We start from the raw sequence: 16,291 nt of genomic DNA on the forward strand, positions 1-16,291 counted from the left end.
TGTATGAAAAATAAGGCATAACCTGAAAATAAGCCCTGTGCATCCTTTGGAGCAAAAATTAATATAAGACCTGGTCTTGTTTTCGGGGAAACACAGTATGATCACAAGATGAAATTCTCATAAATACTATGAAGTTGGCAGCCATGCCTGCTCAAGGGGACAGCACTTTAGAAGAACTGACTGCAAGGAAAGTTGAGTATCTTTCAGATCCCCACTTCTACAGCAACATAATTGCCAATGATTGGCAGATGACAAACTACAAAAGAGCCAATTACATAGACAAAAGGATACACTTTGTGAAAGTTAGTCTAGCTTGACAGTGCAATCACATACATGTTAACTTAGAAGTACTAAGTTCAGTGGAGTTTATTCCTAATTAATGTGCATATTACTACAGTCTTAGAAAATTTTGGCAGGCCTTCGGAATCTTTCATGGAAAGCTTTTTGCTCCACATTACTCTTTGATACTGCAATACATATTTGGGAAATTGTGGGTGCGGAAGAGGGAAGAACTACACACTTATGTCCTTTCTCTGCCATTGGGAAAATATCTCACAGATATTTCACATAAATAGAACATAATTTCCTCCTTATTATACAAGAGGAAATGACTAATTGGCATATTAGCATCTTCTCATTAAAAAGGAAATGAACATTTATGTTTGTTCATGTTATGCAGTATTTTTAAAAGGTCTCTCTTTAGGTAACATATATTTATGGTTCATATCACTTCACAACAGTGTTTCTGGCACTAACTGTGGCATTTTTCCTTCTTATAAACTACCTTAGCCAAGAGTGTATATCCAAGTTTTCCATAAACAACTTGATTAACTGACTGATGTCAACATTCTGTAATTCCAAAGTCAGCATACTATTGGTTATCGATACGAAGCACATCACTATAGTTTGAATTGCCAGAGTTATGAATTCCAAGCCAAACAAATACAAAATGCCAACTCTAACAAAATAATAAACTATTATTCTTCCTTGAGTGAAGCACAGTTATTGGTTGTTTTATATTCATACAAATGAACAAGAGCTTGGATCTAAGGTCTGCATGCAGAACACTGCATGGACCCAGGGATCTTTCTGGATTGTCTTCCTATTGCAGCTCCTTACAATACATATAGCAGAATTTGGCACAAGGGTATGCAACTGGAAGAGAATACCCAAAACTCACCCTGTACAGTCACAAAACCCCTTCTGTGTTTGCACATGATTCTGTGAATGTTAGTCAATGAGTAGTAAAATTATCAAGCAATTAAGTGTGTTTCTAAGTACTTGCACTTGGCTTTACTACATCAATTTTACTTGCTACCATTTGTATTGTTTTTGTGGTGTTCTGTTTGTAAGGTGAGCAGCTAGGGTTTCTCTTCCATGCAGAAGAGAGGTTCTCAACCTGCTGGAGAGAACGTCAAAGTCCACAGGTACAAAATACCTTTAAGTAAATCTGAGAACAACAGTAACAAAACCCATACAGAACAGTCCAATGAACAGTGCCAGCTCCAGGTTCATGAGGATGCTTGAGTAACACATCCTCAATGGAGCTCTTTTCTCAGTATTTTACTTCCCCCAAATACTGTCACCAGCTGCTTTCACTCTTCATCTCTCATCACAGCTACAACTTGCTTACTCCTATCTCTCATTCCACTGTTGTCTAGGCCAGAGCAAAAAGCAAGTAAACACAAGAGATGCTTGAAGTATCAGAAGAGCAGCTCCCTGAGGCTTTTAGCAGTGGATGCTTGCTAGCTTGTGTGACCTCAGCAGAGACCTAAGTATGACCACCTTAGACACCAGCCATGTTGATAAGGCCTGCACAGGGGAACAGGATCTATAGGGCATGAATTACTAACCATACATTGGGGAAAAATGAAAAAACTGAGAGGGGCAAGGGAACGGAAAGAAGCATCCTGGAACCTGATTGGCTGGAAAAAGTATTCTGCAGCACAACATTTTGATTTAAGACCCACATTTTGATTTAAGACCCACTTAAACTAATTCTAATGTCTTAGTGGCTATGACACTGATTTATCGTTTCAGAAAGGTCCCTTACTTCCACATAAAAGAAAGATGTTATTCAGTTGTTAATTAACAGATCACACAGAGGAGACTGGACAAACCAGAATAGTTTCAGAAAATCTAATCAAATGTCCTGGCTTTCTAAAACCTCGATGCTGTAGCATTTCAGTCTGATCTCTCACTCCCTCCTTTATGAAAGGGGCAAACTGGAATGACTGGAATGCCAATATGGATGATGAGCACAGGAAAGAAATAGAGACAGAAGACAACAGTGGAGAAGTCATTTTTGTGGTGGCAACTTTTTTGGTTGCAGCTTAATATATCTGTAAGAACTAATATTTCTCTAAAATGTAAGCATGAAAGTTAAGCAAATGCTTTTGTTAGGTTCAATTAATTCAGTCCAACTAAAGTCTAACAAAGAAAGTAGTTGCAGGATTAGTTGTGTTTCCTAAAACAATAATGTTATCAAAAAAGTAGTCTCAAATTAGAAGGAATAACAAAATTTAAATTAAATCTATGAGTAAAACATAAGCCTTTTTACCTGAAAGTTGACATCTTCTTTCTTAAAAATTAGTGCACGAACTTCATCAGGGTCCCCATTAAATATGGCCTGAACAAGTGGTGGCTGAAATAAAAGGGAGTATTTTAAATTTCAAAACTGTTGCCACTCACGTATAATTATTATTGTGTGTATTAGGATTAACTGAATCATTTTGAATCACAAATACTTCATTAGAATTCTGCCTTTTGTGCTCTTGCACAATGGTGCTCTACTTAAACAATTGGTCTAAGTATCAACACAAGGCAAAATTAAATACTACCGCAGGGAGAAAAATGCCCAATATTAGCAGGTGACGTTTTGAAGAATGCATTAAGACATTCACTTTCAAAGAAACATCTAGTCTATTTCTGAATGTAATACACAGTAAGGAAAAGAGCACATTTAACTATCTGGTGACAAAGATCTATTTCTAAAAAGGTCTCCATGTGTTAACTAGCATCACAAACTTCTGAAAGCATATCACCACATAAACCATTGGATTGAATGAACAAATCCCATTTTTTAAGCTAAAGTTCACTCAAATATAAGTACAACAGTAACCCTATATTGCATTATTTGTGTTCCCATATTTTAAGAGTTGAAATTGCTTTATAAGAGAGTGTATTTTATGAATTCTGAAAACAACACATGGTTAATTACCGTAGGAATCCAGTTATTTAGCAAAGAGATAGAACCTATCCACTACTTTATACTGACACAATACTCCTCTGAAGATCATTCTCCTTAGAAAATTAGAAAAATCAACAATCTACAAATTGTGTCACTTAGTAGGATTATAAATAGACCCAGAAGTGAATTTACATAATTGTTTTCATTATTTAAGCAAAATAAATACTACACTTTTCATATTCAGATATATTTATGTCAAGTGTCATTTGAAATTTGAACCACAATTACAAATGAGATATATATAGCAAGAACATCTTACCAAGCCATGTCCTGAAAGTGAATGCTGTAGAGATATGTTTTCCTGAGGCAATTTGGAAATAAATGTGGGAGAATCATCTTCCACCTCCTCCAAAACAACAATACACACTCGACTCATTCGATCCGTTTGAAGAAAAGCTAGATTTGTAATAGCTGTGCTCCAGTAACAGCCAGAACAGCACAGAAAGTTCTTTTCCTCTTAAACATAATTTGCAAATACTACTGCTGTTTTCGGAAATCTTTAACTGACATAACAAAATTATGTCTTATTCATCAAATTAGTAACCTGAGGTATTCAACTAATTAAGTTTTCCCAAGAGAATGCATAAAATAGTCCTGCTATTACTTCATGGCACTAACTCACTAAAATATTCTCTGTTCCATCAATACTAAAATAGAAATTACAGTGCATGTATAGATATTGCACGTATTGACCCAGTTGCCTTTGCTTAATTTCTACAAAGTAGAATTATCTAAGCAGCAAAATCATTGTTATAGACAATGTAACACCATTCTGTACAGAATGAAACAAGAGACAATTGCTCTGGCAGAGATGATCACAGCTCTCTCCACTTCAGCAAGGTCAGCCTCCAGTTAACAGTAGCACAATTTCTTCCGAAAATGGCACACATAACTGTCCCAAGCATTCCAGGCCATAAAAATTTTGCAGCTAATGATTTTATTTGCCTTAATGTCAAAAATCCACCATAGAAAAAGCAATCTGTTCTCAGCAGCTATTCAGAACTAGAGCTCCAAGGGTTGACATTTCTTCTCCATGTAAAAATCCCTGCAATGTACAGCTAAGCTGCAGTACATTTACATGTGATGAGTCAGACAACAAAGGACAATGAGACTCAAATAATAATATTGCTTGTTCGATCCAGATTCCCCAACAGACATCAACAAAGAGTGCTTTACTCCGTCAGTCAGAAAAGCAACGCAGAACATTTGTTTTCCACCATCAGGCCGTTGCTCTAGCTGCTCCAACAGGGAACACACAAGCCATAAACGCTAGTAACAACAAATGCTTCAGCAAAACACCATAGCAGAAGCACTTGAATTATTGCTTTAGACTTTTCTCCCAGAAGTAGTTCATCACTCGAGTGCTTCTTTTGATCACTGTGTGAATAACGCTCCCATTATAGACCTCATTCAGACGGATGTAAAAAAGGGAGGGAGGTGAGAGAGAGAGAGAAAATCAGGTTCCATGCATCATCTTTCAGCCAACTTCTTTATTTGAAGATTTGTGTCTGTGCCAGCCTGGTGGTTCTTCGGGTTATGCTCTGCTTATCCAAATCTTGTCAATTATTTAAAATGTTTGATACAGCAGATAGTACTGCAAACGGTACAAAAAAAAACTAGTACCTTAAAAAGGTAATTAGAGAACAAATCAACAGGATACAAAATACCCACAGCAGTATTCCAGCTGAGCAATAGTCTAAACAGCACAGACTGCAGACCCGCAGGATGAAATGCCTAGTAATGCTCACATGTTACACTTACCAAAGAACTGAGCTACTGCTCTGGATGCAACTTCCTGTGGAGGGGGAGGGGGAGGGAAGCAGCTTTTGGGCAGCCCTTACAGAATATCCTTGCCAGTTCTGTGTGACTAATTCAGTTCAAACATAAAAATTCAGTTCAGCCTTTAACATTTTCCACTAAAAGCCACAAGGAAACTAGTACACTGGCACTGGTGACTAACAATGTAGGAAAATAAACAATTCCAAACCCTTAACCATTTTCATATGTTACTGTATTCTCAGAATAGTCTCTGTTAACCCTCTACAAGCATGGAGTCTTTCTGGTGGAAGTCTTTCTAGACCAGGGATTAAATGCATTTAAAGAGACAATTATAACCAACTAATAGTTACTTACCAGAGACATTGTGTTGCTATGAGGAATAAGTACATACAAAAATTTAGGATTCTGACAAATATTAACAAAAATGTACTGTTGTAGATGAAAGTCCTCCATAAAATGAATGTACAGCTTTCATTTCAATCTGCTGAGTGGCAGCAGTGATCTGTGGGTGTATTATATAAAATGAATCATGTGCATAAAGCATTGGAAATACTAAATAAAAAGTGGTTTCTATTCATATCATTATCATGCTTTAAGTTCTCAATTTCAGTTTAATTGTACAGCCACACAAGTATTCAAATCAAACAAGTATTCAAGCCTTATTAAAGTTAAGTTAAAACAAAGTTATCAGAATGTCAAGGCACAAAACCTAAATGACAGTGAGAAAAGATCTCAAGTATCTTAGCAACTTCCTTAGGTATAAATAGCTTATTTGATAGGTGCTATTTTTGCTGTCAGTACATTCTTACCAACCTAATATTTTTTAATTCTATGCTTTAAAATATACTATTTCAAAGCATGATTCAGATGAAAGAAAAATCAGCTGTATAGAAAAACCCTACATGATTCAGATATCCTGATCTTACAGATTATGAAAATTTAAAGTTAAAAACCACATGACAATCTAACCCTCAGATTTCCCTGCAAATTAATCCTACTCATTGCAACAAAAACTTTGCTAAAGTAAGGGCCTTCAAGACTAAGCATCAGATATCTTACACCTGCAATCTTACACATACTAACTTGGGAAGACGTAAGTTGCCCTGAACAAAGTTGCTCAGTGTAGATGCATAATTGTTAAAGTTTGCAGTACTCATCATGGCCTATACTTGCCTCTCACCTCAATTCTTCTCTTAATTGGCCAGTCCTGATCTATTTTAATCAAAGGTCTCCATTATGTTGGAAATGGAGAATCTAGCTCGATGTCATTTCACTTACTAGGATCTTAAACCAAACTGTGGTTCAAGATCAAATTGTGGTTAAGATCAAACTGTGGTTTGGAATCCTCCTTAGCATTCCAACATTAATCCAGAAAGGCCATTTTGGACATGACAGCAAACACTGGTTTAAATACAAAGGGCAAAAGAGGAGGGTATGGGCCCAATATTTGTTCCTGCCTTAACATATGTGATTTATTAAGCAAGGAATGTTATGTCCAGAAGACCTACTGAGATTTACTACTTGATCAGCATGCACAGGATTGGGCAGCAGCTGTTTACAACTGGAAGGAGTAATTAAGATCTGTTGAGTACTGGAAGGGAGGTCCTACTCTGGACCCATACAGTGTAATACCTACACAGTTGGAGGTAAAATCTGGGTCTAAATTCCTATTCATCCATGAAGTTTCCATGGTGACCTTATCTAGTGACTATTTCTCAGCAAAATCTACCTTACACGATTGTTCTGAGGATAACATGAAATGGAAGATCATGCATGCTGCCTTGAACTCCTTGAAAGGAAGGTAGACTATAAATAAAACAAATACTTGCAGGAAAAATAAAGATGAAGGAGCAAGAGCTATACCTTTTGCTCCAAAAAAGTAAAGAGCTGCATATCAAAAGGTGCTCACAAGCAATTCTAATACAGGTTTACTTTCTATGTTCAGTAATTTTCAAGCCAATACAAGCTCAGCAAAGCTTTCTCCAATATGGTGCCTTCCAGATGTTTTAAACTACAACTCTTATGAACTCCGTCACTGACTATGCTGGCTTAGTCTGGTGGAAGCTGAAGTCTAAAACAGGTTGGGAAAGGCTATTCTAACACTAGTGCTGGCAGTAATGAAGGCAAACCAATAGAAGCTTAATCCAAACAAGACAGAGGTGCTTCTGGTCAGTCAGAAGGTGCACCAGGGGATAGGGATTCAACCTCTGCTGGATGGGGGTTACACTCCCCATGAAGACTCAGTTTGGATATACTTTTGGATTCAAGCCCAAGTCTGGATGCCCAGATCTCAGCAGTGGTCAGAAGTGCATTTGCACAGTCAAAACTAGTGCAAGAGCCATGCTTGTTTCTTGAACTGTCTGATTTGGCCACCATGATATATGCCTCAGTGATAGCTCATTTGCATTACTGTACAACACTCTATGTGGGGATGCCTCTGAAAAGTGTTTGAGGACTTCATCTGGTTCACTGAACTGCTGCCAGGCTGCTGATTGGGGTTGGCCACAGAGAGCATACAACTCCTCAGCTCCCGTTCTATCTCCAAGCACAATTCCAAATGTTGGTGATGACCTAAAAAGCCCTGTATAGCTTTGGTCCAGGCTATCTTAAAGACCATATTCTCCAATATAAGTCTGTGCGGGCTCTAAGATATTCTAGGTAGGTCCTTCTCTTGGTCCCACCCCCACAGGCATGCTTGGTGGAAATGTGGGAGAGGGCCTTCTCAGTGGCTGCTCCGAGGCTCTGGAATACCCTTCCAAGGGAGATGAGGTTGGCGCCTTCTCTATTAGGTTTCCATAAGCAGACAAAATCCTTTTTTATTCCAGCAAGCATTTGGGAATGCCCTGTGAGTTTTTACTGGATTAGTTTCTCTCTTTCTTTAAGGTTGTGAGCTGTCTTGAGTTCTAATAATTGGGAACAGGCTGGAGATGATGATGATGATGATGATGTCCTTCTCTCATCTCCTGAACACTCAGAGGTTTCCAACATAAAGAGAATTCTATTAAAGAAATTGACAAACAAGTGACAGATGTGGTTTCTTTCCATTAACTTTTAAGGCATATCACAAACTATTTTCAGTTAATGCTTTCTTTTTAAAAAGTGGTTTTAAAATTTAAATTAGTACAGTAACTTCCAGTAATGCAGGATAAAGCCTTCTAAGTCACAAATTCTTTAAATATTAAAAAAGGATTACTCCATGCCTAGTCTTGAACATTACTAATGCAAACATCTGAGCAACAGACTATTGTCATGTAATGATTAACTTGACTAACTTTATAAGGACTAGGAAAATTAACTGTAAAGTAAGAAATTTGTAATTTATTTGTTTATTTATTTGTTTTTCAATTTACATCCTTTTTCCTATCTTGTTTTCCTAAGACTTAAAAGTATGTCCACAAAAAGGTCTTATATTGCTTTCACTAAATACATTCAGAGATTTGTGATTTGCATTCCAATATTATCATTAAAAATGATGTGCATAAACCTTATGTTCATAAGGTTCTGAGCAGGATGGTATAAACTGGTAACGTGGAACAACAGGGGGCTGGTCCTGATGGCCTTCCTGGCCCCTTCCAACTCTACTATTCTATGATTTCATGAACTTGTCTGAAATGGATATGCTAAAAGAAATTTAGTATCATACAGCACAGCATTACCTGGAAATTTAACTGACTTGCTGCATTTGCCCACCCATGTAAAAGTATAATTAGCAAATTGCAGACTACACTCATATGCCACGTTGAAGATAACATATGGACTCAGAGTGCTATATGTTAGGGAAAAAAAGAAAAAGTTCTCCTTATGTCATACAGCTAATGATAGCAAATTATAACTGTCACATGATATGAAAAAATATCTCTACATTCCCTAAGTTTGGGCAAATTTCTTCCTTAGTGCCTTCCTCAGCTTCAAACTCTCTCTTCCATTAATTTTCCCTCAGGCTTTTGACTCTTTTATCCACATTTTCCAAAGTCCTGTTTCTGAAACCACTAGCTCCTTTGGTCCTTTGTGATTCATCAATCCTTCCTCCCAATTTCACTATTTTCTGGGAGATGCTCTACAATAGACCTTGTTAACCCAGAACACCAAGAAGGTCACAGCTGGTTCAAACAGGTTCTAATTGGTTAAGTAGATGCCAAAGTAAATAAAATGTAACATACACAATCTTTGAGTAACATACTGTAGGCTTCTTGAGCATGGCTGAGACAGAGAAAGTATGATTTGCTATCATTCACACACAGTACCAACTCCACTCTTCTTAGAGCAGCTCCCCATGGCCATCAAGAAAACTGTGACCCCAAAGTTAGGGCCTCTTTAGACCAGTGTGTCATAAGGTGTCACCAAACAACACAAAAGAGCCATCAACATTACCACTACAACATGCACTCATTGCTTCTCTGGATTCAGTCTTGTGGTTCTAGAAGCAAGTAAGGTTGCATTCATACCATCCAGAAGCTGGAAGACGAGAACACTAATAGAAAAGAAATTAAGATGTTAATAGCAATGGCTAATTCTAGCATTAAGGCATTTGTAAATGTAACTAAATTATTTATACTTCACAATCTACTGTGCAAAATCTCTCTGTTTACTGGTATCACTTCTGCTTCAAGAATAAGACTATTTAAAGGGGCATTTTCAACCTGCAGCATTTAGTCACAAAGAATGAAGTCAGGACAAAGACCATATTGACAAGGAAGCATCATATAAGACAAATATAAAAGGGAGAAACTGTTGATGTATAGTATTACTTGGATTTTGGAAAAGGGAGAGTCTGACTTCAAAATGCATTTAAGGCTCAATTTTATTTGACTAAACTTGAACCTAGTCATGGTTACTTGATTAGGATCTTACACATTGGACAGGATTGTCTAAATGGAATAAAGTTAGCTATAATGTATGGTATACTATTTTTTCCACACAGAAAAATATACATAGACAACCATTAAACAAACCTTGGAAATATAACATGCATGCAAGAACTGCAATGTATTGCTGCCAATGCATGACATACCTCCTTCCTTGCCCCAGGTGTAAAAACTACACACAGCAAGGACACAATGTACAATCATATGCATGTGTAGATAAAAAACAGGCCTACAACATCCAGTATGCTTCAGTTGGGGCATGTTTTAAGTTACTGGCCTTTTTTCTCTAAAAGTACTTAGGATTTTGCCCGAAATGACAAACTTTTGTCAGGATTCTGAAATACTAGTCCACTACACTGTAGGACCCAAAAAGACCCCACTGGAGGAGGAGGAGGAGCAGGAGGAGCCTTTTCTCCTCTTCCAGCTGAACAGGACAATCAGGTAATCTATATTCATCTAGTTTATCATTCAGCTGCCAAAAGTGGCCAGTTTCCACAGTCACATCCATTTCTTCATCATTCAGTTGTTAATAGTGGCCATTTTATACTCTCACAAGTAGGCTATAAAGGTCATGGATATCCCTTATTGAAGTCACATCATTCTTTTTGAAAAGCTTACTTCCATACTTTACTTCCTTAACAAGAAAACATCAGTTTTATATTGTATGCATTTCCATTTCCGAAAGAAAATGAAATAGTATTTCTGTCCAATTTTCAAGGCAAAGAAGTAAGTCTGAACAATCCCATATTTCTTTATATTAAGAGAAGAAACTAAGGATAACATTCCTTCTGGAAAGAACACTGTTCAACAGTTTCTGCCCAGAAGTTGTGAAACATTATTCCAAAAATATTATACTCCATCAAGAAATCCAAAGGAGAAAACATAAAAACAGTACTGGTATAGTTCAAAAACTAAATCATACAGAGGTGAAATCACAACAAGCCTTTCCCAAATAGTACTCAGAGTATGTCCTCAGTAAGAGATATACAAATCACACCTAAAACTAAGAGGCAGTATATCCCACCTACTATGAAAATTCATTCCATTCAAAGATAGCCTAGAAAGAGAGCTGCGTGTTGCTATTAAAACAACTAGGAATTGGGCAGTAATCAATAGCTTCAGCAAGTACTCCATTCATGTCCTCTGCTACTAATTTTACAGGCTACAGATGTCTGAAGATTTTGTATTTCAAATTTCCCCTCAACCTGGGATTTGATAACTAGATCTACATAGAGTGTCTGCCATTTGATCTGGAACTTTCTTCTGAGTAACTGTATTTTTAAAAATGCTCTCAACACTTGCACATAAAGATCAACTACTATCCCTATTCTGTACAAATGATGTTCCACCCACTCCCCAAAATGTAGAACCCACGACTTTATTTTAGGGTGGGCCCCCTTCACTTCCAAAGTGAAAGGTAGTCAATTATAAGAATTCACTATTAGAAGAACTGACTGCAAGAATAATTGCTTCTGAACATAAAGGTTCAGCTGCAACATTCTATTATGTGTCTATGAATCCAAAAGTCTGGGGACCTGTTTTATTTCTCTAGTTGCATGAATTAGAGGAAATACGTTTTAAGTAAAAACGTAGTAATAAATACTTATTACTTGTAACACATAAACAGCAGCAGTGTTTCATGGGTTCAATTTTGCCTTAAGAAATTAAAATCCATGTTGGGAAGAGGAATTTGAAGCAGAGACGTAGGAAGGGAATACAATATCATGTGTTCCCTTTTATTTCTCCTCTCCAAATCACCCCTTTTAAGGAGTCTCTACTCCTCTACACAGCATTTAAAACATGTCTGTAAAAGCAACCACATTCAAAACTATGGAAGATACAGAGGGAAGCCCCCTTCAGTTGCTGTCTGAAGCCCTGAAACAAAAGATGGAGAATTAGTAAGTGTGGCTTTCAGCCAAAGCAGATTTTCAAAGACTCATTAAAATTGTTAGTGCTGTTACTTGTGTTAACATGTGATGTGCCACTTGCCCCTCATCCTGTGGTATTTCTGAAATTAAATTGTATGCATTTTTAGTAAACTTACATAAAAATAAGTATTTACTGAAAACTGATATTATCCATAACCAATAAAATGAGAAAATACTGTGCCTTTCAATGTTAGTGACCCTACTTGACTTTTGGAAAGTCGTGAGTTGTGGAATTATTATTAAAATAAAAGTATGTTTCCCCAGAGTAAATGTCATCAACAAATTTTAATGTTATTTTAAAGATGAAATGCTCTACAAAAGTTTGGAATGTGAACAAGTGCCAACAACTTTCTACCAATCAAAAGTTTAGTAAAGCATGCCTAGTAAATAGTATTATTGATTGACTGATTGACTGGATTTCTAGATCACCCTATTAGCCACATGGCTCCCTGAGGATAAGGTAAGTAGCTACAGTGATGACTTTCCATGAAAAACATAGGCTGTGTTCACGCAACACATGACACCCTGTGTGGTTAACATGGTTCACAGTTTTTACCATAATCTACCTGTCAGATGTTTAAGTGATTTCTGTTTTAATATGATTTCCAACCGCCCCACTCAGTCTTCCCACTGTTGGAATGTATCCCATCTGCCACTGTGCCTGAAATTCAATCCCAAGGAGCATTACTCACTTCCTAGGTGGCCTTCCTCTTCCTCACTGTGCCATACAGAGACACTGAATGGCTGGAGTTGCTCCAGCAGTTGCCATTCTTTCCAAAGGACTCTATGGTAACTGCATATTAGGACTATGGGAACCATGATTCTGAGTACAGACAACACAACAAACCATTGTGGTAAAGAAAAAATCACAGAGCAAGCCATTGTTTCTTTTCATGGTTTCTAAAGACTAAACTTACCATGGTGAAATACCACGACTGGGTTCAGACCACATGAGAGACCAACAATGATAAGAAAAAAAAAAACAAACTCACAGCCTGTTGTATTATTTGAACACAGCCATAGTTTATACATTACTTGTACAACATATACTTGGGCTACAAACGTTTTCCTAGATGAAAGCAATATCGTGGAAGAAAATTAGTCATGTGGGAGTTCTCATTTTCTTCATTTTTTGCAATTAAGACAGTTTAAAATTCTTCAAGTATAATTTGCCAAGTTAAGCAATTTTGAAATGCCCCTTCAAGCTCATTCAACCTTGTGTCTGTGATATCAAAATATGAACATCACATTGGGTTTGTTGAACACATAAGCAACATAACGTTGCACAAGTATTACAAAACAAAAATATTACAAAAACATAACCACTGTAATCTCAACTAGTGAGGAAGCTTTTGCCTTCTAGGAGCAGCAGAAGGAATGCATAAGACTGACTAACAAACACACACACACACCACCTAAAGGATGTTCCAGAAGCAGTGCAGGTTCATCATCTGGCTGCTAACACGTAGAACTCCAGAACAGCTCAGAGGATCAAATGAAATTTACATTATAGGTTAAGAGGCAGAGCCAACCAGTAAACACCAAAGATCCACTGATGTGAAGATTTGGGCATATAACTGCATGACTGTATATCCAGCAACTCCTCAATATGCATGAAATTTCATATAGCAAGAGAATTAAGTGCCAAAGAGCTTAGCCATGAACAGAGCCACAATGAACATTCAAGCTAGCAGAACAGTACTCTACACATCTCCAGGATTTTCACCTCAGGGAAGATTGAAAAAACTGCTACATTCTCATATACAGCCTAATAAAGGATAACTCCAAGTATGACAACCGCAGTTTGTCCCCTCAGCTCTTTAGAATGAGACAGACAGAAAAGTAGTGTCCTGGATATATGCAGCAAGTACAATATAATATCTACATATTTCTAACTATAAAAGGAGGCATGGAGGCAGCCTACCAATTAGGAAAATAAAGTATTTTAGACCCATCTACTATTTTCTGAAGCGACTCTTTTTAAAAAAAACAAAACATATGCATGCCAACATAGAGACTACCAATTTCAATACTTTGCTCTCCACAATCAGGAAAGGGCTGTGTGATCACCCACACAGATAGCCTCTACCCATTTAGGAGACAGGAAGTCTCATTTTCAAAGATTAAAACTGGAAATATCAGTTTTTGCTTTATTAGATTTTAGACTCCAACTATTCCTAGGCTTGAATAGAGAAAAATGAACCCAACTTTTAAAATAACTATTTAAGGCATTGTTTTTATAAGAATTACAGAATAGCTATTTTTAGATATACTAGGTTGTTTTTTTAGGATGACAAAATGTTTGTTTGCATTAAAATATATAAGTATTTAGCCATTTATCAAAACATTGTGCTGTGGCAACAGAAAGCAGAAAGAAAAAATACTTATGGTTAGAATTGGTTGCTAAGGTTACAGAATGTTTGTCTAGTCATACTAAAGCCATTTGAAAATTCTTTCAAAAGTTCCATCCATATATTATCAGCACTACTTGGGAGGATACCACCAGGACTTCACAACGTTACAGGAATACACACTACTTCCGCTCAAACTATTTCAGTAAAGCTAAAGAAAATTATTCATACTATTCTAGACTGTGGAAGGGTGGGGACAACACACCAATTACGTCTATTTGAAATCCTCAGCAATGAATCATACTAGCACAGGGCATTTCCACTTTCAGCCTTTTTACAAAGTAATGCGTTTTGCAATGTTATTCAATGAAGTAGCAGCAAATAAATGAGAGACTAAAGATAATCTAATAACATATTTCTTAGAATACACACGTGGCAAAATAATTTCCTAAAGACAATACACAAGCAAAATCACAAGCTGAAATCCTATATGTGTGTAATTGAGAGTATGATCTACCGAAATCAATAAAGCATATTTTTGCCTAGACGTATCTAGGATTGCACTAGGATTAAATTCTGAAAGGCATTGGTAGAGTGGCTAAAATTAGTGAATCACAGTCACAGAAATATTTCCAGGATTCTTTGCTCTGCCTTCAAGAACCAAGGGGAAAGAGGTGACTATGCTCTACTTTTGCTCACTATTTTCTAACACTTACTTCCATTCTGTGCATTTCTGATACACTCTTGTTCAACTGTATGAACATTTGCATCATTTTGTTCCCAGCAAACACTGGGAAAGTTCAGTAATATAGATTTTTTTAAAATCACAAAAAGTATGAAAACTCAACTGCTGACTTTGTAACAAAAAGCTCCCTGTAAAAAGACAACCACAAAATAAGCAAGTGCTGCCAACTTAGCAAGTTTTACAAGAATCTGAACTAAAAGAAAACAAAAAAGGAGCAGGGACTCAGGTAAGGGTTTTCCTAGTGGTGTTTCATGAATATGACCTCTAAGATTAAAATACCTTACTGATTAAATCAGAATCCACTAATTAATGCATTTATCAAGAATGACATTTCAAATGCATTAAGATGGCAGGAAATAATCACCTTCATCACATATAGCATTTGTTTTCCTAGTAGTTAGCAACAGACATACAGCATATGTGAAAGAATTGAGTTACAGTTGCCATGGATACCATTTGTTAAAAAATCCTGACTCCTGCATAAATAACTTATCATCACTTCATCTTCACAACCTGACTTGGCAAAACTTGCCAAGGTCAAGGTTAATCAGCTGAATGGTGCCTCATTATTTATTTAAAAATAGTTGGGGAGATTCAGATTCATCAAAAGAATATTTACTCCTTTACTAACTGATGAACGATTTTCCAGAATAACACTCTGGAAGCAAACAGGAAATCAAGCAGGACTGGGAATCCCAGTATAGGTAAGTATGAAGAGGATAAATATGACCCTTGCAATGACAGTAATCAGGGCTTTTTTTGTCATCGAACGCACCAGAATGGCACTCCGGCACCTTTTTTTCCAATGGATTTTATGAAGTGATTTTGAAGTGCAGCAGATCAGCAGCAAACATCATTAACATAGTGCCTGCAGGCTGCTTTTGTGTCTGCTATCTGATAGTGAGATAGTGAGGGCACTGCTCTCTCGGCTTGGGACACTCCGCTGTCTGTGTGTGGTCGCGCGACGTGACCGGCACTTTTTTTTTTTTTTGCAAAAAAAGCACTGACAGTAATAATGTATATTCTTACAATAAAGGGTCAGAAAAAAAATTAGATGCCATTATTCACTGCCCACAAAACAGCTAGACACAGAAGTTGTGTTTTTGTTGTTCTTTACCAATACTTCTAAGTATAAAAGGTAAAGGTTTCCCCTTGACATTAAAGTCCAGTCATGTCTGACTCTAGGGGGCGGTGCTCATCTCGTTTCCTAACCAAGGGAGCCAGCGTTTGTCCGTAGACAGTCTCCATGGTCATGTGGCCAGCATGACTAAACACCAAAGTGCAGGGAATGCTGTTTACCTTCCCACTGAAGTGGTACCTTTTTATCTACTTGCATTTTTATGCTTTCAAACTGCAAGGTTGGCAGGAGCTGG

The 16,291-nt window shown here is 37.1% G+C and overlaps 1 protein-coding gene across 4 annotated transcripts in view; it reads right to left on the reverse strand.

Moving 5' to 3' along the window:
• Positions 1 to 16,291, reverse strand: part of ANKRD28 (ankyrin repeat domain 28) — a 94,973-nt gene that overhangs the window by 47,272 nt on the left and 31,410 nt on the right. For 2 of the 4 annotated variants that reach the window (XM_044450671.1, XM_044450674.1), the window contains 2 exons: positions 3,510 to 9,500; positions 2,561 to 2,644 (listed from right to left, as the gene is read on the reverse strand). The exons of 1 other annotated variant lie outside the window; for it this stretch is intronic. In XM_044450671.1, coding sequence (XP_044306606.1) covers positions 2,561 to 2,644; positions 3,510 to 3,626 — 201 coding nt within the window. In that variant the 5' untranslated portion in view covers positions 3,627 to 9,500. Of the gene's footprint in view, positions 1 to 2,560; positions 2,645 to 3,509; positions 9,501 to 16,291 lie in introns of those variants that run through there. One more of the 4 variants, XM_044450672.1, reaches the window with a different exon arrangement.

This window comes from Varanus komodoensis, unplaced genomic scaffold (assembly GCF_004798865.1).
Source record: "Varanus komodoensis strain SLA01 unplaced genomic scaffold, ASM479886v1 scaffold68, whole genome shotgun sequence".
Taxonomy (NCBI): domain Eukaryota; kingdom Metazoa; phylum Chordata; class Lepidosauria; order Squamata; family Varanidae; genus Varanus; species Varanus komodoensis.